Here is a 24229-nt window from a genome sequence, read left to right as displayed (position 1 = left end):
TCACATGCCATCAGAGAGGGCGTTGTGTGCCACCTCTGGCACATGTGCCCTAGGTTCGCCATCACGGATGTAAGGGAATATTGAATCAATTGAACAATAAAAAAAGGAAAGCTACAGCAAACTCTAGAGAATTATGATACCAATTCCTCATATCAAATTCACATGGAAGACAAAAGTAGAAAGTGGGAAAGAAAATATCAAACTGCCGATTAATAATTCATTGAATTTGCATGCTTTGACTCCCAACAACTCTGTAGGGCTTACAAATCTTGTGATTTTATTGTACAAATCCTTAGTTATTGGAGAGCAGTAAAGTAGGATTCCAGATTCAGATAACAAGCTAGGCAGCTGATTCCAATTTATCTAGTTAATCTCCCAAATGGGAGAAGCTAAGGCAGCAGATCATATCTTGCTCATAATGTTCCTCAATTTTGATGAAATTTTTAATGCTGTATGACCAAGATATGAAGCATAAAATTGCATATAAATCTCCATCTGATGAATGGATTCATCACAAACTGAGTCCATCCACAGCATACGATATTTCAAAGTAAAAATTTTCCACTGAAATATCCTACACATTCAACACGCAGACAAAAAGATCTAACTATTTAGGTCAATCAACAATAAATACATTTATTCACATTTAATAGAGGCAGTATGATGTGGGTCCATTGGAAAAAAAATAAAAAATGCTGAACTGCAATCTTGCGGTTCATGAGATGATTTATTTCCAAGAGACTATGGGATTGTTCCTATTTTTTTCCTCCAGGGTTACAAGTCCTCAAATGGGGAAATCTGATGTCAGAAACCCTCTTTTGAGGCTGCCCATGCCAAAAATCAAGCAGCAAGAAAAGGAGACATGGAAGGGTTTTGGGAGGGAGTCCTGCCAGAGGAACAACTATTCTGATGGATTCTAAATTCTCTTGACTCCCTAATATGCCCACAAACTAGTCTGGGATCTACATCAGTTTTGGAAGTTTTCCCTCCTGTTAGTTTCCAGGGAGCAGAAACAGCACAGCAGACATGGTGACTCCTTCATTTCCACCAAGAGTGCTGGGTATCTTAGAATCAAAGGTTTTGGAACACTTCAGAAGAAAAGGTAGAAATGTGTTGCCCAAGGGAGAAAGAAAGATCTGCTTGATAGATGGCAGCCTAGCTGAAACTTGCTTTGAAGAAATGGAGATATACCAAAACATTTTGTTCTTGGTGGTTTCTGAGCTGAGTGGTTGATGGTGCTGCCTACTTTGGTAGTGAAACATCTGCAAGAAAACCATCAAGCTCAGAGAATGCCAAGGTAGTTGGTACTTTCATTTCTCACTTATATAAAAAACAATGTCTATATTAATTTCCATATTTATTGCTCACTTGCATCAAATGTAAGCATTTTTTGACAATGCCCGCCATGTTCCATAACAGATCCTTTCAAGAAAACTTGATTTTACACTTCTTGGAGATAGGAAATAGCCCCTCCGTGCCCAATCAGGTCTCAATAATATAGGCCAAGTCAGCCTTCTCATCCACAGGAGGCCTTACTACAGAATGTCTTAGCTTTCAATAACAATAGATGAAACTCATGGACACTGAAGCTTCAATGACCATGCCAAAGGCAAATCACAGGGCCTGGAAAATGGCATTAGTACTAAACACCAACGCCACTTTCCCCAAGAATGGCCCATTGCCTCTCACCATACCACCCCATGCCCATCACCACCTTACTATTCCTAACTCTCTCTCTCCCCACCCCACTTCCAAGACCTATCATTCCAATATTTTACTTTTCCTACCCCACAACCAAACAACCTAGTTGAAGTAACTATCTAGCCCTGACACCCTGGTGCTTCGGCACAGCACTCTACACCACAGATGGGTTTCTGGAGGTTCTGACCAGTTCTGGAGAACCGGTAGTGGAAAGTAGTTAGGAGAACCGGTAAATACCACCTCTGACCGGCCCTGCCCCCATCTATTCTCTGCCTCCTGAGTCTTAGCTGATTGGGAGGAAATGGGGATTTTGCAGTATCCTTCCCCTGGAGTGGGGAGGGAATGGAGATTTTACAGTATCCTTCCCCTGCCACCCCCACCAAGCCATGCCCACCAAGCCATGCCACGCTCACCAAGCCACACCCACAGAACCGATAGTATAAATTTTTGAAACTCACCACTGCTCCATACCCAACATCTAGCCAGTCTCACTACTCCAACTAGCTACCCTCATGCCCCATTTGTCATCCACAAAATAACAACCAGAAGATGGAACTTGCTAATTATCATTGCTTCCCATTTCATCTCCTATCTTTTTCTCTATCTGTGATCTATCAGCCAGGATATTTTTTGGACCCAGATTTAGCGTTCTTTCAGAAGAACACTAAACCCAGGTGCATAAGTAGCCTGAAATACAGATCACACAATCAGAGGTGGGAATTTACTGCATAGAGGCCTGACTTGCACATTGTAATTCTCTTAATCTGGCAGGTAGTTAAAGCACTATACCACACCAACCTCACCCAATGTTAAGGAAAATAACCAGTAGTTGTCTTTCTAATTAGAGAGGGCTGTAAAGCACTCTGAAGTGGTATATACATCTAAGTGCTATTGCTATTGCTATTGCTATTGCTATTGCTATTGCTATTGCTATTGCTATTGCTATTGCTAATGGCAGGAGGCAGGGGAAACAAAGCTGGAGAATCAACCAATAACTATCATTATCTTGGCATATAGTAGGTGTGTCACAAAAGCACCCTTCTTCAGCTTTACTCCTCTTGTTGAAAAGAAAGCAGTAATGTGAGAAACACAGTTTATGCTGGTCTACTTTTCTACTGGCTCAAAGCTTGATAGATAACACTTTGCTATGGCTGTCTGGAAGAGCCCTTTGAGTGAACATCCTTTCCGACAGACAATATCAATCTCCCAGTAGTTGCCTGTCCTCTGCACAAAGGACACACAGCTGCTATAATCTTTTTCTCTACTCCAGTATTAAAATAATCTGATACTTGTTATTGAGGAATGTTACCAATTAGTCGCATTAATCCCTAAATAAACTAACATGAGAATGTGAGAAGAATTCTCTACTCCAGCACGGTTTTCCCACAGTAGCAATCAGATGCCAATGGAAAGTTCACAAGCAGGACAGGAAAGCAATAGCACGTAATCCTTGCAGAACATCCTATTATGTCTACTCTTGCTTGATTTTTTTTTTCTAAATAAGAAAGGCCCACGCATTGCAATTTTAATTGTAATGGAATCATTTCATCTTTCTAGTGACTTTGATTGTGTTTCCAGCACTTAGTCCAGCTCATCAATGCTGTGTTTGAGACGTAGTGCTCTTTTCTAGAACTTAACAATGAACTCCTCAGTGTTGACTTCAATTCTTCAGATTACTTCCTTGAAAAATATCCATTCAGGCACTGATATCTGCATATCTTTTGCATCCAAGACATATGCAAATGAAGCCACGCACACTGAGCTTCATTCATTGATCTTTTCTGGCTTTTATTTAATTTTAGGCTGATTGTTGATCTTAATGTTATTAGTAAGATATTCCAAAAATGGAAATTTTAGTGAAATGTCTTCTACCTTTTTGTTCTCTATATTTGAGTATTTGTCCCTTTTCCCCCCTAATTTTTCTGTTCATTATCTTGAGAACACCTTTAATTTGGTGATACTGTTTTGAATCTAGTTCTATTGGTGTAAGTTTTGTACCAAGCATTCTAATATGATGTTCTTAGTTCTTCTATTTTTCTATTAATCCCATAATTTTTCTAAAGTTTACTTTCCTGAAATTATATGTGACTATATTTGCCACTAGCATAGTTTTGATTGTATATAAATTAAACCTGAGAGCTCTGGGCTCATTGTTCACAATTGCATCAACATCTTGTATAAAGTTCTAAGAATTATTATGTTCCTTTGATGTGCCTTCCAGATTTAACCATCACAACTTACTACAGATGTGCTACAAATGAACAATTGAACAATAGCATTTTATTCCTACTGCAGTAATAGAAAAAATATAGCACTACAGCTCTTCTTACAAACAGTTCTATGTGTGAAGCCTGCTCAAAGCTGATTAATGGTTAAACAGCATCAACTGACCAGGATTTCATCTTTGTACCAAGTGGTTCCAAGTCAGAAATATATCATAAACATTTCTTCCTACATATTACGATTATTCATATTTTTGGGCTCCAACTTTCAAGCAGGGTTTGTGCTGGTTTTTAAGGAAGGCTGGAAAAAAATCTGTGTCAAAAAAATAAAATGAGTAAACCCAAAATGTATTCCAGATTATATAGTTGATCCTTCTTCCACAAACATTGCCCAAGACTTTCCGTTATATGTAGAATTGGAAAGCTGGGTAGTTTAGCCTTCATAATTCTTAAAAGCCAGGGTGAAGAGCTCTTGGTGGCGCAGCAGACTAAAGTGCTGTTAAGTAACACCAGCTGCCTGCAATTACTGCAAGTTCAAATCTCACCAGGCTCAGGGTTGACTCAGCCTTCCATCTTTTCGAGGTAGGTAAAATGAGGACCCGGATTGTGGGGGCAATAAGCTGACTTTGTATAAAAAAAGAGCACCACTTAGGGGGGGCTGAAAGCCCTACTAAGCAGGTATATACAAAAGTATGAAAGCTATTGCTTAACGCATTGTAAGCTGCCCTGAGTCTCCGGAGAAGGGCAGCATATAAATCGAACCAATAAATAAATAAATAAATAAATAAGTTCAGAAGTAGCTCCAGACCTATATTCTCACAAGTCAACTGTTTTCCAAAAAGAATGCTAATTATTTATGACTCAGCTCTGATATAGCTGACACCAAAGTTCAGCTGGTCTCCTTTGAAATGCTACTGGTCCACCGAATCTGGGGATGATCCGGTGCTTCATAGTGCATTGATTTATACCTCATTTCACTTTCTATCTCCTGGAATTCAGAATATCTCAAAGGCAAAATTGGCCTGATGGCTTTGTGATTCCCTCTCATAGGAATTGCTTGGATATATTTGCTTTGCACACATATAGAAATTGCACAATACATGAAATGAGAATTTGGACAAGTAAATTGCAAGCAGTTTTGTATGGAATGAAACTATGGGATTTACCTCTCCCTTCCCCAAAGAACTTGTATGAGCTCTGGAAAGAGAACATATTTTGTTTCCCTGTTCTCATCCCTGTGGCATTAGAAATGGTGAAAACTGTTAACAATCTATTCTCAAAGTGCTTTTGAAGGACTTGGATTGTTGAATTATGATTAAGGTACTTCCCTAAGATATATTAAGTGCACATTTATGTTATGTATGTATCATCAAATTCATACAGTCTCCTGGCACAATCCTTGAAGTCTTTTGCAAGCATCCACAAAGGAGGAGCATGAAGCACCAGATTGTTATTCACAAAACTCAGAATTTTTAATCCAAGGAAACTGCATATTCACAGCGCAACCATTAGGTTTTCCTGGCTAAAGATTCTACCTATTAATGATTTACTATCTGATTCAGGGATTAAACCTTTTATAATCAGTGTGTCGAGCCTCGGTTGGGTCTCGCCATCACTTTTCAATTTTCTTCCAGTTGAGCCATGAGATTAATTACAACAGGCAAACTTCTTCAGAGACCATTGGGATTTGCCCTTATAATAGGCTGTATGTATTTGCAGTCATATTCCTTTATCCCATGGTTAACTGGGAGACCGACTAGATCTCCTAGTTACTATTCATGGACCAAGTATGTCTTCTTAGAAGAAGATCAAAAATCTTCTTCCAGAGGGCACTAAGATTCCATGGGACAGGAGCAGGAGAGTCTCAGAAAATGAAATAACCTTGGGGGGAAAGTTACTTGAAAGTAGTAGGTATGAAACTCAACGCTGAATAGCAGATGAATCAATGGTTTCTCTCATTCTATTCTATTCTATTCTATTCTATTCTATTCTATTCTATTCTATTCTATTCTATTCTATTCTATTCTATTCTATTCTATTCTTGACTAATTTATATCTCAGACAGAATATATGATCATAAAATGCATTTCTACTAATTACACAGCTATTCTGGACTAACCAATTGCTACTGCTACAATTATGTTACAATGCCATACATTTGCCTTGGTAAGCCAAGCCTACTTAACTGTATGAAATCAGTAAACATGTATAGATTAATGTTGACCAGGTGGAGAGAAGCATTGATAAAATGTGAAGGTTTCATAAGTGGCTAAGAGCAGAAAAATGTGTTCTGCGTTAGCATCATGATAGTTTGATGTTCATTTCATCATTTGTCACCTTCCCCAATATCCATGCTAATAGAGAATGCTTTTAAACTATTATAACAATGTAATGTAATGTAATACAGTATAATGCAATGCAATACAGTACAATAATAATTTTGTCTTTCTAGCAATCCTTTTGGAATTAACTTTCCGACTGTTTTACAATTGCAAGCTGACCATTTGGCAAACCAGAATATGAATTCCATTGAATCCAGTGGGCTATTTTTTTATAGGACAAGGAGATAATTACTGCTGAATGCTTCACCAATAGAGAGTCAAAATTAATTCCAGCCTTCTCTTTTAAACATTCCTTATTGGTAGTATTTATGACAAGTATAGTCTCAGAGTCTCTAAAATGTGCTTATGTATCCAGCCCATATTCATTTTAGAATGTGTTCTATTTAATTGATATCTTCTGAGAATGCAGCCCTCCAGGCATAACAAAGATAATCATAAAATTCTCATAATACAATTTTAATATACAACAATATGCACAATATGCCTGTGCTCATAATCTTGCTAAAGCACCACTGTCTCGGGGCACCTTAAAGCAAATTTGTAACAATTTAACTTTAGATGAAAGGCATTTCATTTTATCAGGTACAGAAAACTTTATGCTGAGATACAGGTATATGTATATAATAATATTGGGGTGTAAAATTAGAAGACAAAAAAATCAGAAATTAGCTGCCACAAAAATATCATTAGCTTGTATCCCATACATCTTAGTTGTTGATCTATCTAACGTAGGAGTTTCGGGTGAATTTCTTGATGAATTGTAATTTATTCATTTTGTATTGCAAGCTGGTTTGTAGGGTCCCCCCCCCTTCAAATAGAATAGACTTAAGGCCAGTGATAGATACTGGTTTGTTTGGGTTAAGTTTTATATGCTACAAACAAACCACTTTTTGTGGTTTAATATAGTGAGTGAATCTGAGTGTCTTGAGAAATTAAAATGGTCCTCCACTGTTTTTAATACTGCCTTTTCCAATCACAGGTTGATTCTGCTGATTAATTTTTTATGCAAAATTATGAATGCAACCCGGCACAAATAAGAGGCAGTATCATAGTAAAAGATGAATAGCTGAGTTTCTGATTTATATGATTTAGATTCATCATATCATGAATGTTAATTGAAGAACAGTTGGTTCAACAAACTCAAACTTCAGGGGATCTCAAATTTGCTTGTTGGTTTAAATTACTTTAATAGCAATAGCACTTAGACTTATATACCACTCCACAGTGCTTTACAACACTGAGTGGTTTACAGAGTAAGCATATTGCCCCCAACAGACTGGATCCTCATTTTACTGACCTCGGAAAGATGGAAGACTGGACCAACTTTGAGCTGGTCAGGATCAAACTCCTGGCAGTGGGCAGAGTTAGCCTTCAATACTGCATTCTAACCAGGGGTGGGCTGCTGGGGGTTCGCAGGGGTTTGGGAGAACCTCTAGCTAAGATTCTATGCAGTTCAGAGAACCCCCAAATCCCACTCCTGGCTGGCCCCACTCACCTCGCCCCTCCCAGGAGTCCCCACGCGGCCCATTTTGGATGCAGGTAAGTGCAGGGCATGCACAGAGGCTCAGAGAGGGCAAAAAACAGGCCTACTGGAAGTTCGCAAAGGCCGGAAATGGGCCTGTTTCCAGCCCCCGAGGGCCTCTGGAGCCTGAGGAGGCCTCCCAGAGGCTTGAAGAAAGCTTCTAGAGCCCAGGAAGGCCAACTAGGCCACCCACCATGGCCATGCCCATCCAGAAACTGGGCAGAGAACCCCTTGCTAAAATTTTTGAAGCCCACCCTTGATTCTAACCAATCCACTACTTAAACATTAATGCACCTTGTTTTTTCCATCAAAGAGCTACATTATCTTCATATGTTACCATGTTGTTCTTGTTGTTTTGGGTTGATGTTTCAAAATCTGAAAACTGGGTCTCTGAGAGAACTTGGGAATAAGGCTGTTACCATATATGGTATATGAATCATAAAATTAATCCACAATATGTTTAATACTTTTCTTCTTGTCACATGAAATATTATAATTGAGCAGTAATGGACTCTAGATAAACTCTGGGATTATATTCAAGAGTTTGGGAATGTGGCTATGTTTGGGAATATAAAACCAAATGTTATAGTACTTTGTTCTTTTCAACAACATTAAATCTCTGGCAGAATAATTACAGTAATTATGTATTTTCTCAGTATAGGGCTAACTACATTGCTTGCAAAAGTTCTGAAGTTCACTACTTGACCTAGCTAAAATAGTCCCTATACAGAAGAAAATTCAGATGTAGACTCATATATGAGTTATGACTGCAGAAAAAAACAATCACAACCAGCCTGACTTCCACTGAGGATCTGTGTACTGCACGAATCAGAAAGAGGGCTGAGAAAATATCTACAGGTCTCTCACATCCTGGACATAATCTATTTCAACTTCTCTCCTCAGGGCGCTGCTATAAAGCATTACATGTCAAAACAATCAGACATAAAGATAGTTCTACCACCACCAGCCCCGGTGCCATCACTCTGCCAAACACTTAATTCCCACAGCACTATCTCATTTCTCATCTTTTCTCATCTTCTCATCTTTCCTACAATCTTCTCCTATTGATTTCTTATGATTTATCAGTTGTTGTTTGTAACTTATGATTAATGATTCTAACTATGGTTACGACCTATGACCTTGCTGTTTATATGTACATTGTGAGCTTATGCACCCGAGACGAATTCCTTGTGCATCTGATCACACTTGGCCAATAAAGAATTCTATTCTATTCTATATTCTTGCACAACTAACCTCAGATATTGCTCTTCTGTAATCTTGATATTTATTTGGGGCTCCGGTAAAATCAGCAAGACTTGATTTTTAAATAAACACAAACAGAAACAAATTAAAGCTTTGCTGAGGTGAACTGGGTTATAAAACTATTATCCAGATAATAAATTGAATAATTACTATATATAAGTAACCCTTCCTGTTGCTCTCTATATATATATATATCTATAATTCTATATATTTGGGGTTCCATTCCTATAATTTCTACATTGCAAGGACAATAACAAAATAATTTGAACAATCCCAAAATAAATGGATATAATTCCAAATCCTAATTTAGGAGCTATTCCCAATAAAGTTTGGAAGCAGATTATCTAGCAAATGCATGTGAAACTGAGAGTAGTTACATGCCACCATTTCAGTCTAAAAACTGTATGAAGGTTTGACCCATTTAAATGTAGATTTTGGTTTCTAACTATCTATGACTGTGGTGCCTTCCAATTTGCTTATTCTCACTGGAAAGAATGTATTTTAGTGATAGCCCAGATAAATTATGATGAAATCTTCTATTTGCAATGTTCTAACCATTAAAACATTGTAGATGGAATGTTTTAATGTAAGAAATCTGGAATATCATTAGATTAAATCCTTTCCAGTGGGAAATGAAGAACTGGAATGTACAACATTAATATTGTTCATTCAACCAGAGAATCCATGCATTCCACAAGAATATAACATCGTATGTAAAAGATACTTTTCAATCATCTTAACCTTGAAAAAATAGCATTCATTTTCTTAATGCAGGCTAGCCGTTACATTGTGAAAAAGGTTAAGCACTTAGTATGGAACCACATCAAAGAAGCTGGTGCACATTTGAAGTTCCGGGGCTTTATGTGTTCCTTTATCAAGTCCCAAATGATGCAGCTGTGACCAACTAAATTTCTTCCCTTAAATTAAAAGAAAGAAATTTAGGTGTCCTAGATTCCTGGACATTTTCCACTCCTACTTTGACATGAGTAGGAAAGGCTCATGAGTAGGATTATGCTCAGATCAACTTCAAGATTACTCCTGACATGTACCATGATAAATTACACATTTAATGCTACCGAATGAAATATTCTACATAGTGTGAGGTGCAAACAATGTTGTATTTCAGAGGATGGAAAGCTTTTAGGGATTGAGTATAAGTGCATGTTCTTACGCAATTTTTGAATGAAAAAGAGGCGTAATTCATTCATTGCTCTTACCCCCAAGGTGTCATTTGACAGCTCCAAAATCTGTTACATTCTAACTCATAATTTCACCAGATTTCAATACTGTCATTAAAATCTCAGTTCAGAACAAAACCTTGCTAGTTTTTCTTGTAAACGTTACTAAATTTTGTGTGTGTGTGTGTGTGTGTCTAGATAGATGCCATCTAAAGACACTGCAGGCACCAGATTGCCAATGCTTCTATTTTTATTAATATGAAATATCATCACATTGTATTGTGTATGAAAGCTATGGCCCTGGGTCTTTCAACTATGTTATTAAATGGCTTCTAATTCTCCTTTATCCAGAGGTTTAATGATACTTTCCTCACTTGGTAATAGCAAAGCTTTACGCTTCTACATTATGAACTTGCTCTATTTCACATGAAAGCAACTTCTGAGCAAAGTACAATTAAACAGAGCCATTGTCAATTGGGAAAGATTGAGTGAAATAGCTCCACATTTCATAAGCCAGTATTGTAGTCTATTTCCATCACAGTTTTTATGGAGGAAAAGGCACAAGCCTTATAGGTTAGGCAACCACAATTCTAGACATACTTTTTCCATCATTCGGTTTTATATTATTACCAGCAGAATGAACATCTACATGATTAAACATCTGCATGGTGTTAACATCTGCATTGGGGTAATTTGAAAGTTTGAGACAGGGTCATGGCAGCTATGGTGGTTGGGATGAGCAGAACCAATCAGAAAGTACCAATTTTGCAGAAAGGCAATCCAAACAGATAAGAGACAAATAAGATCCTCAAGAATCCTAATGCAAGAGAAAAGGAATTTGACTCCAAAAACAGATACTCACTAAAACACTTCTTTATTGGAGAAGGGATCTTATATCAGATTATTTATAGCGTACTTTATCCATTTAATATACTGTTACATCCAATCTGGCTTTTTAAGAACTTCCTTTTCCAAATATATGCACTTGCCTGCTAATCTTTCAAGGAGAACAGAATTGTCTCATCACTGTACCCAAAAGAAAAGAAAATACTTTAATTGTGAATGCTGCCTCCACACACAAAATCAATGCCAAAACTAATATTACTAATAGACCTACTGTGGCTAAAAAAACATGCATGGGTGAGATTCCAGATGTTCCTTGCACATGTTAAGTGAACACATCCTGCTACGCAAGCTAATTCTGCAAACCTAAGATATATTAGAAAAATACTCTAACTCCTAAAATCCCTGGAAGATGGCCAGTTCCTTAAAAAAATATTTCCAAAGAAATATTTCACTTATATGCCTGAAAGGTGTGATTCCCTTTGATATTTTTGTTCCTAGCTAAGCTAGACAGTTAGTTTTAAACATGACTAATGGAACTTCTATTTGGCTCATAAACAATCTATATTTTAAATGCATGCACTTTTTCCCCATAGACAAAAGCTGTAAGTGTAGTAAAATTCTATCTATATCTACAGTTTAAATCTTTAAAATAGGTTGGCAAATAAGAGCTGGACTAGAGCATGACTCTGTTCTCTAGGTGCTCTGTAGTATAACACTTATAAAATCAGGGGTTTGTTAAATAAAATGCTGGAAAAGGAAAAAGAGAAAAACTTGGAAAACCAGTTTCTATAATATTAGCCAGGTTATAATGTTTAGAAACAAAAAGACAGTTTTGTGACACCTTAAAAGTTTAGCAAATTTAGTTAGGACATACAAATATTCATAAAATCCATTCTACTTCATGGAAGCTTGAGTGAGATCTGAAACATTAAATTACCAGAAGACTTTGTAAAGTCGATATGTTGTATAACTGCTGTCTCAGTTGAAAAGGTCTCCACATTTATTCCAGTGATGTGACGTCATTACAGATGTTCTGCAGACGTCATTACGGATGCTCTGCAGATGCGCAGAAACACCGCATGCTCACACTCACAGTTCCGAACTGGTAGCAAAGGTAAGTGAAAACCACCACAACCACTGTGTCTGGTTGCCTGGTGACATCACTCCTCCTTCCTCTGACCAAGTGTCAGAATGTCCTTGGGTCCCAAGAGAAAATATTTTATTTTGGCTGCAAAGTCACAACTATTTCAAATCCCCCCTCCCTATCCTTCAGCTCCTGTGTGGCAACAGTGAAGCTCCAAGATGGCTTAGGTCAAGTGAGCTTCATGGTTGACAGCAAGCATCATATCATCAGTTAGGCAATGGCTTGATTTTAATCCATTATATATTGATGTATCTCTGTTTCAATGTGCAAAATATTATGTGATTGAAGGAGAGCCATTTCCCAACTCTGGAAATGAAAAAGTTGAAGAGGCTCAAAAAGAGAAGAAAGAAAATGTATATGCTGTGTTTTTTGTAAAACTAGGGAAATGTGTATTACATCTAAATGAATATATTTAATTATATGGAGCACAGTTGATGAGTATATGCAGAGAAGTGAAGATGTCAGTTTATGCATGAATTAAATTGGTGGGTGGGGAAAATATATAACATTCCTAAGGGACCAGTTACAAGTCTAAGAATGCAAAAGAATATAAAGCAAACTGAAGCAAAGAGTATTCAGAAATTGTTTGCGACAGAATTAAAATAATTATATAACAGAGTGCATACAGAAGACCATGGCATTGTGCTAATGGCAAGCATGGAAAAAAAATGCATGTTGGAACAAGGAAAAATAGAAAAAAGACTAGATTTTTTAAAAGCATATAAGCGGATGATTGCTGAACAACTAATATACAAGATATTGTATAATGTATATGAAGAAAAATGGAAGTTTGAAGAACACAGAGCGAGAAAGGGTTAAGATTAAAAGAAGCAGAAAAAATGAAAAACATTTTTATGTAAATAAAATATTGTTTTTTAAGTAGAGATTTGGGAAGCCACAGAAGCGAGAGAAGGGGAAATTTCAAGTTTTGAATGGGAATCATAATGATATAGGAAAGAGAAGAAGTGAGATGGATGCTATAAAAAGCATCCAAGAAAAAAAATAGATGGGAAAATCACCTGGAAGTATGTTGAAAAATAGGGAAACTGCAGGTATAGATATTATAACCGGAGAAAAATTGAAGTATTAATGCAATTTGTAAAGTAGCTGCTTTACAAAGTAAAGTTGAATTCTGGAATGTTTGCATGAATACAAAGTTGGAAGTTGGTTACTGAATGCAGTACGAGTTATATATACGGTGGAAGTCAAGCATTAATGAGAATAAATGAAATGGTTAGCAAACAGTTTGGCACTGAGTATGATATCTCCTTGACTATTTAATGATTAATGGATAAATGTATATGGAATGTTTGTGATAATACTAGAAGTGTGTTAGTCAGATACATGAATGAGAGTGGCTTTGAAAGGATCCACCCATCATTATCTCTCTTGGGTTCTCTGACTAGCAGAAGGAATGTAACATATTTCTTCCTTAATCTTCTGATATTCTTCAATATTTTTGAATATTTCAAATCACTGTCTTGTGTTAATATTCTTTGATTACTCTCTTGGGTTATATTATATCCTCAGTATGCCTGTATATTCTTTGAATGCTGTCTCATGTTATGTTATTATGCAAATTTCTTATTTTGCCTTGGAATAAACCTTAAGTCTTCATATTGTGTGGTTATTGCGTCCAAATAAAAAAAAAACTCTGTGATCCAACTCTCCTGGCTGAGGACAACACAATGTAAACATTTCTTGTTTTAGTACATAAAATGAGTGATAAGAGCTCATTAAAGTCATATGTACCACATGGACAATTATATTTCAAACTTGCATTTGAATCCTTGATTCCAGAACTCAAAACATCTGGACGCAGTCCAGTAAATATCCACAAATATTTTGATTCTACCACAGGAAGAACAAAAGCAAGCAATATGGTGTCACTTCTGTCAGGCAACATTAGAGGCAAAAGCAAAGGATTAATATGATTTAATTTCTGCAACATCTACAATCAAAGAACTTGGTAAGTGTGTGCAAAGGCAAAGGGGAATCCACTGGATAAAAATATCAAGCAAATAATTCAAGAGGTATTCCCAGCTTTGCTTTCTTTTGATAGCCAAAGGACTTGCCTTAGCATATAATTTAATTCGATCCTAAGAATGCCAGTTAAATTTAACTGTATCCTAACCATACCATTTCATTCCACTATCTGAAAGCACTGCAATAAGATCAACCAAGCCATTTAGTATAATGTCCTCACAATCATTAACAAACTGCAAGTTGGATCACAAATGAAGATTCATTAATGGGTGATTGTCACAATATCAAATGATGGTAGAATTATGCAAATTCTTCAGAAGTGGTGTTTTGCTCCAAAGACCCCCTATGTGTAATTAAAATCTTTAAAATAGCTTACTTCACTGTGAACTGTACGTCCATGTTTGTATGGAGGCAGACAGGAGCAGTTTATGAAGCAGCTACAAATGCTTGGGAAAAGACATTGCTGCTTTAATGACTTGGAAGAAAGGTGCTTTTTATGCGTTCCCCTTTAGGGAAACACTGCTTTTGAAACAGTATTTGAAAATTATCATAGGTAAGAACACTCTGATTCTTTTCAAAACCAACATCTTTTAGGAGGACTCCAATCAATTTGAGTCATCAAGAATCAGCTAAACCAAGTGAGACAAACTAAGCTGACAACATGGGCATGCAAAAAGAAAAAAAAATTTAAAGAAAAGAAAAGAAAGGCCATGATCTGCTTGCAAATAAAATGACTTTTACCTCTCTTTATTTGAAATTGCAAAACAAGAAAGCAACTCATTTCTCCCCAATGACTTTTTTCTTTCTTCTTTTCCAAAAACAATTATTAGTAAAAACAATCAGGCCAATCCAGCTAAACTTAACTGACTGTTTAAAAAAAAAATAAAGAGTTCTTTTGCAAAACCAATTTTCAGCATTCCATTGTGCAGCCTAAGAGAATGCAGGAAATGTTTCAATAATATTCAGCTTCCCTTGAGATATTGCAGCTCATGAAAACTAACTAGTGGCCTAGGCTTTTAAAATTACAATGGGCTTCCTGCTTACATTTAACCCTCTCTGTGTTCCCGCACTAAACTCTATGCCCAACACTAATTTAAACAATATGACTGCATTCCAGTTGCAGATCTTCTTCTCCCTGAAACAGAAGTGAGAACTGAAAATGGGGAGAGAAAAGGGTTGAGTCCAGGAAGTTTTTCATCCTAGAATCTAAGTCTCCACATAATTCTAACACATGGTCTTTACTTTTCTTACAACTGGGTCTACCATACTTGGATTTAAAAACCCATATGATGTCAGCAAAGAGAGTAGAAAGCTCTTAACTCTTTCCAGTGGTCATCTGGATTTCTGCAGCCCAGATGAATCATCTTTTACACATGGACCCAAGGTTACACAAATCATTCACATGCATACTCAGAATCTCTCCCACTTAAAGGCTACTTCTACTATTTGTTAAGTTACATTGTTTGATGCATTACATTATTAAAGTGTATACAGTGCATTGTATCTAACTTTTTGTTATCTTTGTTCAGAGTCTTTAGGTGCTTAAAATACCAGATTGTTCTCCTCTGTGCACAGGTTTGAGTAATCTAAAATAAAAATAATTATTTTAAAACAATCCATAGCGTAGCTAAAATTATTATAGATAAATCTATCTTCTTTCTGTACAGAGGAGTATATTATGAGTTAATGTCCACCTTTGCAATTAATATAGCCGAAATATGAAATTATGAAAATGTGACAATGTTTAACTTGCATAGATTGACTCATTTTGCATTTTGGAACTCTGGAATTTGGAGAGATGCTGAGTCAAAACAGATGGAAAATATGAAAGTAAGTATAGCTGTAGAGAGTATTTTAATGAGCTGCAATTAACAGCTTTTGTTGACCAAATAGCAGAATATAGCTTTAATTTATAAATAAATAAACATAAGGAAGGGAACTGGAATAGAGGCAAAGGTAGAAGTGCCAGTTCAGACTATTGCCTTTCCATTTTTTTAAAGAACAGAGCCAATTGCAAATGTTGCCCGGGTAAGGTGCTTTAAAATGCGGTTTTAAATGTGGCATCTTCTTAAATAAGAAGAAACTTTTATTTTTCCTTCCTGTTTCCCATATTTTCAAAACTGTGAAACTAGAATACAAATCAGTCATAATTTCTATAGCCCATCTCCCTTGAGCAGTGTATGGTTGGGAAATAATTTTGTGCAAGTATCAAGCTAGCTTTCAAAATGAATTCCAATTATCAAATTCATTCCTGTAAGAATCCTCATGGGCTGCCTTTGAAAACCATACAGAAGGTGCAACTTGTTCAAAATGCAGTGGTCAAAACAATGTTAGGCACTTCTCATTGTGTCCAGTTGTCACCACAGCTACATGAGCTGTATTGACTGTCAGTTGGATTCCAGATGCAATTCAAGGTGCTGGTTGTTACTTTTAAAGCCCTTCATGGTGTAGGATCTGGTTATCTGAGGGACCATCTTTCTTCCATTGTTTTTGGCCATCTGGTATATTCAAGGACATCTGATATGTTCAGACAGAGTAGATGCATTCTAATTTCCTTTTACCAAAAGTTGGCATTTTGTGAGACTGAGTGTGCTTTTGTTTTGTGGTTCCCACCCTCTAGAACAGCATCTTCCACAGATACAGACACCCACTCACCTGGGGTTCTGAAAATCCCTTAAAATATGGCTTTGATCCCAGAACTGAAGTTAGTATGTTTGGGGGGGGGAGTACTGTTTGACTTGCTGTTTTGGGTCTGGTCTGTTTTAATTTAAATTGATTTATCTTAGTGTTAGATTTTGAAAGCCAGCCATGAATCTATTGGAGTGGGTAGCTATAATCAATTTAATGAAATCCCAAAGATTTGGGACAACCATGACCTGGATGATTGATAATCTCCATGGAAATGTAATGAAATCATCAACATCATTATCCAGGACCAAGGGTGGGTTCTACTTACCTTTACTACCGGTTCGCAACGGGGCCGCACACACTTCTGCACATGCGCGGAAGCTTCCTGATGACGTCGGGGTCGGTGAGCAGAACCTCCTGCCGGTTTTACTACCGGTTCTTGTGAACCAGTCCGAACTGGGGACAACCCACCAGTGCCCAAGACATATACAGAATCAACTTAAACCATTTGGTTAAAGAATTATTACTGCTGGATTGAGCAAAACCAGAATCTTAAAACCTTGGAAGAACTCATGAAAGGTGACATCGCCTCCAGCAAGTACTGCATTACACTGAACAAGTGGGTAGGGATCAGTGATGAAATCCTCCATGGGTTGCCACCAGTTCTCTGCCCGTGCATGCACAGTGCGTGCCAAATGCATGCTGTGCACGGAAAAAAGAGCCGTTTGAAGATAAGTAGAACAGCAAGGGGGGGGAAAAGCTGTGCCATGCAATTTAGATTTGCTAGAAAGCAGAATTTCCTGCTTTCTAACGAATATAAATCGTGTGGCACAGCTGATCATCGGAAATACCGGTTAACCCGAACCAGTAGCTCTTATTACTACCAGTTCCCCTGAACCAGTGCAAACCGGTAGCATTTCATCCCTGGTAGGGATGAGGAAAACCATAGTAGTTGAGAAGAAGCACTATTCAAAGTTCCCAGATTACTCTTCCCTCTCTTCCTTTCCTAGCACAAGGTGGAGTGTCAGGAAGAGATGATACAGGTCAAGTAATACAGAAGAAGCAATGCATTACTCAGCTTTCCAAAAGAGCAAATTCAGTGTCATTTACATCTTCTCCTTCTGCTCTATTATCCAGTTCTTTGTACTCTTACATAACAAGAACACCAAATCTGGAGTGGAGGGGTTGAGCATTTGCTCACTCATAAATGCTAACTTCTTCCAGGAATTTGACTTGGCCCTAATCAAGGGCCCTAACTTTTTTAAAATGTTAGGAATAGTCATGTCCAAACAGAAGAATTCATACAAATCTTGGCACTGGTGTCATATTTTGGGTCAGCTATGGGGTATACCTGAAGGAATACTCTGAAAGGATACTTAAGATTGTCTATGTAAAAGACAAGAGCATAGGGGGCCTTCTCTAGTGAAAGATGTCCTATTTCCCTTAAAACTGGTCATTCTGATTTGCATTGATATAGACACTATACATAAATATTGGCATATGCATACTTTACACAATTCTCTACTCTCTTCTGTGCTTTTTTTTTTTTTTTTGCTTAAGCTTTATCTAATATTGAGTAAATAGTTGCCTTAACTACATTTCTTCATCTCATTTCAGCTTTCCAAGGATTTTACTGCCAGCACTACAGTGGTGGGTTGCCCCCAGTTTGGACCAGTTCTATAGAACCGGTAGTAAAACCAGAGGGAAGCTCCGCCCACCGACCCTGACATCATCAGAATGCTTCTGTGCATGCGCAGAAGAGCGCGCACGCAGCCCCGTTGTGAACCAGTAGTAAAGGAAAGTAGAACTCACCCCTGCAGCACTAGGTTAAAGAGACTGTCACTCTAAGATGCTCTTCAATAGGTAACTGGTTTAAAAAATTATTTAGCAAAGCAACCAACATTTAAGCCATTATACAAAAGAGCAAATGAAAAATGCCTCACTGTTACAATTGTGTTCTTATATTAAATAATATTTTCCCATTTGTAGCCCTCCAAATGTACAAAATGATATATCTCCAAACTCTTAATCAGTTTGGTTTTTGACACTTATACAAGATATGTGGAAGGCAGGGGTGGGTTCTACTTACCTTTAGTACCGGTTCACAGCAGTGCTGTGCACGTGCTCTTCTGCGCATGCGCAGAAGCGTTTTGATGACATGGGCAAAGCCTCCCACCAGTTTTACTACCGGTTCTATAGAACCAGTGCGAACCGGGGGCAACCCACCACTGGTGGAAGGTAAGCTGCAAGAAGCTAGACTAAGGACTCGGTGTTGCTTACTCATTAGACTGCTCTTTTTTTCTACCTCTTTATTTCTCCAATAACTGGAAAATGGCCACACAATGTACATCTGTCTTAAGAACCTCCCAGTCTACATAAGGTCTTAACTCTATTTGTGCGAAGGCCCTCCTGGCCACAGCTATGAGTTGTGAATCCAATTGTGCATCCCTCTCAAAGGGATCAATGTGGTCACCATTCAGAGCTAAAGATGGAGTGCTTCCAGATGTTGGTAGCCCAGTGACCACTCTATCCTATGACAGTTGAGCTTCAACTTACCCCTTCCCATCCAGAAACCTAGAGTCTCGAAATACTGAGACAAGACCTGGAAGGCATCACCTGATTGGCCTGGGGTTAAAATGTACAGCTGGGTATCATCAGCATGCCAAAGATGTTTGACCCCAATGACCTCATCCAGTGGCATCATATAAACAGAAATGTGAGTGCATTGAGCCCTGATGTACCCCACATGTCATTTGTCTTCCTCCCACCCTTCTTCCTCCCCTTCTAACACTGAGTAAACCCAGAAACAGAGACAGGAGATTCACCAGAACCTCCTTTTTAAACCCTCTTTAAAGAGACAGAGCACTAGAGGTTTTCTCCAGTTACAAAATCTAGATCCTGAGCAAGTAATGAACCAATTATAATCAACCTGATTAAACAATAATTCCAAACAGGAAATTCCAAGCACTGCCACCAGCTGTCAATTAACTTTACATTGGCTTGAAAACTCAGGAGTACGATGCAACTTTGTCCAAGACCAAATCTATAGAGGAGTCAACCCAAATTAAAATGAGAATGTGCAGAACCCCAGCTTACACAGGGTGTCCTAACAAATATTGCCAATATCAGAACATGCTGAGGAGGCTCAAGTAACACCAAAGCCTTCTTTCAACAATCAGCCTTTCAGCATTTGAGCTCAATCAACATGTGTTCCCAATATTTTCCCTCATGAATATGTCTCCTTCAAACCCAAAGCACTGGCTCCTTGCCACTTTCAAAGCCTTGATTGAAAAGGGCTTAGAAATTGACCTCTAGGTCAGTGGCTGGGGAATTCTAGGACTTGAACTCCACACATCTTAAAATTGCCAAGGTTGAGAAACTCTCTGGCTGGGGAATTGTGGGAGTTGAAGACCACATATCTTAAAGTTGTCAATGCTGAGAAACCATTGCTCTAGGGTCTTTCCCCAGCTATCTCTGTCCTGATTCCAACAAATTCCTCAATTCACATTTTTGCATCAATTGCACACTTTTTCTCTCAGCTAAATTTTTCTAGTCTTGCATCTTCTGTTTCTGAAGGGCTTGAAAGAAGGATTAGCAGATAGATCTGGATGCTTCTCTCCCTAGGATTTTCTGTTCCAAGAAGAGCCAAATTTCATGAAATTCCAAAGCTCTTACATGAAAATCCATTAATTTTCTAGTGAAAATTTCAAATTTCAACTATATTATATACAAGATTCAACTATCTTGTATAATTATCTCAGTAAGATTGTCCAAATCACATTTAAAATGTGTTTTAACTGTATTTTTAAATTTCTGGCACATGGGATATTTTATGAGGGGAGTATTATAATACCTGATGTCAAAAATTCCACCCCATTGCTAGAATTCGGATCAGGATATGTCAATTTTTTCCCCTCCAAGATCAGTTGTTTCTAAATTCAGGAATTCTGACATTCTGTAGTCACCACAGAATGGCTTTGTGTGAGCAGTCTGAGTAAAATATTGCCTGTTTGCACAAACACAATCAGTCTCAGTTTTTTAAGCAGTTATGCAAGCCCACCAAAGGGCATCATTATTTAATGATCAGCAAAATAGTTACATGTGTGCTAACACATCTTGTAAAGTATCTTTTTTATGTTCTCCAGAGCACCTATAATTTATGTCCATAAAGATTCCCTTTCTCTTTATTGTCTAGTTCCTAATCCCAGGAATGCAGCTATTAATTATTTCCAGGACATTAACCAAAAAAAACCTGAGTACATACTGTGAGTGGCATTGAACAGTTTTTATTTGATTTTTTAAAAAGAAAAGTTGGAGGAAGAATAGCTATTGTTGCTCTTTAAGTTTTGGTCATGATGGAAATACTTCCTTTGCTGGCACATTTAACAACTTGAACATCTTACAAGGAATGTCTTTGTCCTTAGATAGCAGCTAGCAATCTACCAGACCTTTCTTTCAAATCATATTAAAAGCTCTTCCCTTTGTAATGACATTTATGTTTATACATAAAGAAACATGATCATGTGGCTTCTTGACAAAGTAGTAATTTTAAAAATTTCAATGTCTTTAACAAGAGGGAGCAAGAGTTATCATCTAGGAGCACATCTTCAATAAAAGTAGAGTTCACATTTCTGACCAAAGCTTTTTAGTAATTCCTTCCATATCTAAAACTGGAAAAATTGGTCAAGTCATTCTGTAACATAGTTGTTTTTCTCACGACAACCATTGTTTTGAAAAATCACACCACAAACTAGCTTATAGTTAATGTGTCTTAAATTGTGTTTGTGTTTCAGCACCTAGGATCTGAGAATCTGGCAATGTCACCTAAATACTGCCAGTTGCTCAAACTGAAATCAATTTAACCCCATCCAATTCCCTAGCAATCTGGAAGAAAGTTGAATTAAAAAATGTTATCTAAAATACCACCATGGGACTCCAATGTTAGACCTTTGGGCCCTCTGCTGGTACATATTGCACTGCGGTGGCAGTTTATCTCAAATATGTTGGTGCCTTATATGAACAAAAAGCAAAACAAAAGAAAGAAAACGAATTCTTATTCTGAGGGGAAAACTCTAGGCTATCTAGCGAAAAATAGCTTTAAGCATGCATCCCTATTTTCTTATCAATCATACTAAGAATTTCACCATTCAATGGCTACTTTTTCCTTAAAGAGCAAATAGAGTCATAGCTGAAAAGCGATTATCTTTTATCATTCCCACAACTCAAATAAATTCCAGATGACTTCATTCCAGAATAGCTCAGGAGAAAGAAGTAGTTGGAAGTTCAGATTTTTAGACAGACATTTTTTTGTGTTTGTAGTGATTTGTGTACAATGCCCCAGCCTGGGACAGTCTGCATTCTCTTTTTTTGAAGGATCATCCAAAGATGTTTGTTAAAAGAAGAGAAAGTGTAAAGAAAGGAATAGAAAACAGATGCTATGGAGTGGGAGAGAAAGCAGGAAGAATCCATGAACAACAGTGTGTAGAAGGAAAGCAGGGAGGACAATAAAGAGACAGCTGAAGCACCAGCCATAAAATTTGATTGTGTCCCAAGAATTTTTCATGGGAAATACAATGAGTTTCAGCAGGGGAGTGTTAAAGATGCTTTTGAAGAATATATAAAACATATCCTGTCTTTTCCAACTTGGAGTCTTCTGGATGACTACAGTTCCCATGGGCAATAGTTGTCTGGCTGAGGGTAAAGGGAGTTATACGGTAAACCCCAGTCCAGGAAATACTAGGTAAGTGAAGGCTTCTGTATGTAATTCATGATTATTATGCTGAGTGAAGGGCTTTTAAAAGAAAAAGTATTTCATTTACAATAAAAATTTGTAAAACATTGATTGAAAACATGACATAGCATGTTTATATACTGAATATAAACTGATGTTTAGGAATATTTTCTCCATAGATGCCATGTATAGTTAATAAAACCATGTTCTGCAGTCATAAACTCTGTTTTCAATTCACAATTCAATTCCCAAACAATGCACCTATTTTGGCACATTAATGTGTTGCAGAAGTTACATTTATTTAATTAAGGAAGTCTCTTGGAAGTTTCTTCTGGGGGAGTTTCTTTTCTTTTATGAATAGAATCACTATTTTATGAATAGAAATAATTCTGTACTGTCTCTATTTTTATAATGTTTATAATGTCTTTTATAATCTAACACTATTTGAGGACAACCTGTTCTCATACATCCCTGGTCCTTTTATTTGTTACATCACACACAGACACACATACTGAGAGCATCTCATTTTAATAACACCACACACACACACACACACACACACACACACACACACACCTCTGTTATTAAAATAAACCTTTAAAAATCCCCAACTATCTGTACAGGCATGTCTTTCTAAGTATTTCTCAATTTTAGAACACTTGAAAATACTGCCTTACCTGGATCATGGAAGGGAACCAGTGCAAAGTTGTACAGTGGCCTCTTGGGTCTCTTCAAAGAGGTTTCCAAAATTTTGGAGGCACCTTCAATGACCTGAACTAAGTCATCGTACATTGAGCCAGTCACATCAAAGACAAAAGCCAAGGTAGATGCTCCTTGTGGGATTTCTTCCATGGCGGGCTCAGGTTCTACCACTCCATCTTGGGCACAGGTAGGCAAAACAAGGATGACAAAAAAAAGTGATGCGCAGAATCCTACAGCCCGCAGGAAGACATTGTCATGGAAATCCATGGCTTTCCCTCCTTTTCTCTGGTACCTCAGCAACGTGCTCAGCTTCCCACCTCAAGCATCACAAAGGATCCAGTCTGGTTGTGAAGAATGCATTGGATCAATCTTTTTTTTCAAAGCAGCAACAGAAGTCCTTTCCCCCTCCCTCCTTATTCCTCCACCCCCCAAGAACTTTACTTTCCACAGATTCAGGAGAGGCAGAGAAACACGACTACTTTTGCCTGTGCAAGTTGCCGGTTCTTCTTCCCTTCCCCAGCCTCAGTTTGTAAGAGTTTGGCAGCCTCTCCCTGAGCCAAGAGAGAAGGAATCCCATTCATATCCCCCACACAGCTGCTGCTACTTCTGTTGCCACCTCTGGATTCTTTGGCAAGAGGCACAGGCTCTCCAAAATTCGGCTGCTATTGGAAGCCTGTGGCTGCAGCGGCAGCGGCTGCAGAGACAATGAGGAGTGGATGCTCAGAACAAACTCGCCTTCTCATTGGCCAACCCTATTTCCCCACCTTTGCCTTTGAGGCGCTTTTTTCTGGTGATCTCTTAAAAAAGGTATTTAAGGTCCCTGGAGTGCTACAAAATCCACTCAAGGCAAAGCCTCTTTCGTAAGCAGTCATAAAACATGGCACATACTTGTCACTAGGTTTGAGAGGAAGTATCCTTAAGAGGAAGGAGGCACTGCTGTTTAAATATACTTCCAGCCAGGGGG

General features: G+C 37.8%; 1 protein-coding gene across 1 annotated transcript in view; it reads right to left on the bottom strand.

The window, feature by feature from the left end:
* HMCN1 (hemicentin 1) overlaps nucleotides 1–23532 on the bottom strand; it is a 231992-nt gene extending 208460 nt beyond the window's left edge. The window contains exon 1 of the mRNA XM_070939286.1: nucleotides 23241–23532. Coding sequence (XP_070795387.1) covers nucleotides 23241–23532 — 292 coding nt within the window. The remainder of the gene's footprint in view (nucleotides 1–23240) is intronic.
* Nucleotides 23533–24229: the final 697 nt, after the last annotated feature.

This window comes from Pituophis catenifer, unplaced genomic scaffold (genome assembly GCF_029215685.1).
Source record: "Pituophis catenifer annectens isolate HBS135680 unplaced genomic scaffold, rPitCat1.0.hap2 SCAF_3, whole genome shotgun sequence".
Classification (NCBI taxonomy): Eukaryota; Metazoa; Chordata; class Lepidosauria; order Squamata; family Colubridae; genus Pituophis; species Pituophis catenifer.
Note: the sequence above shows the minus strand (reverse complement) of the source record. Positions and strands in the feature narration are given on the sequence as shown.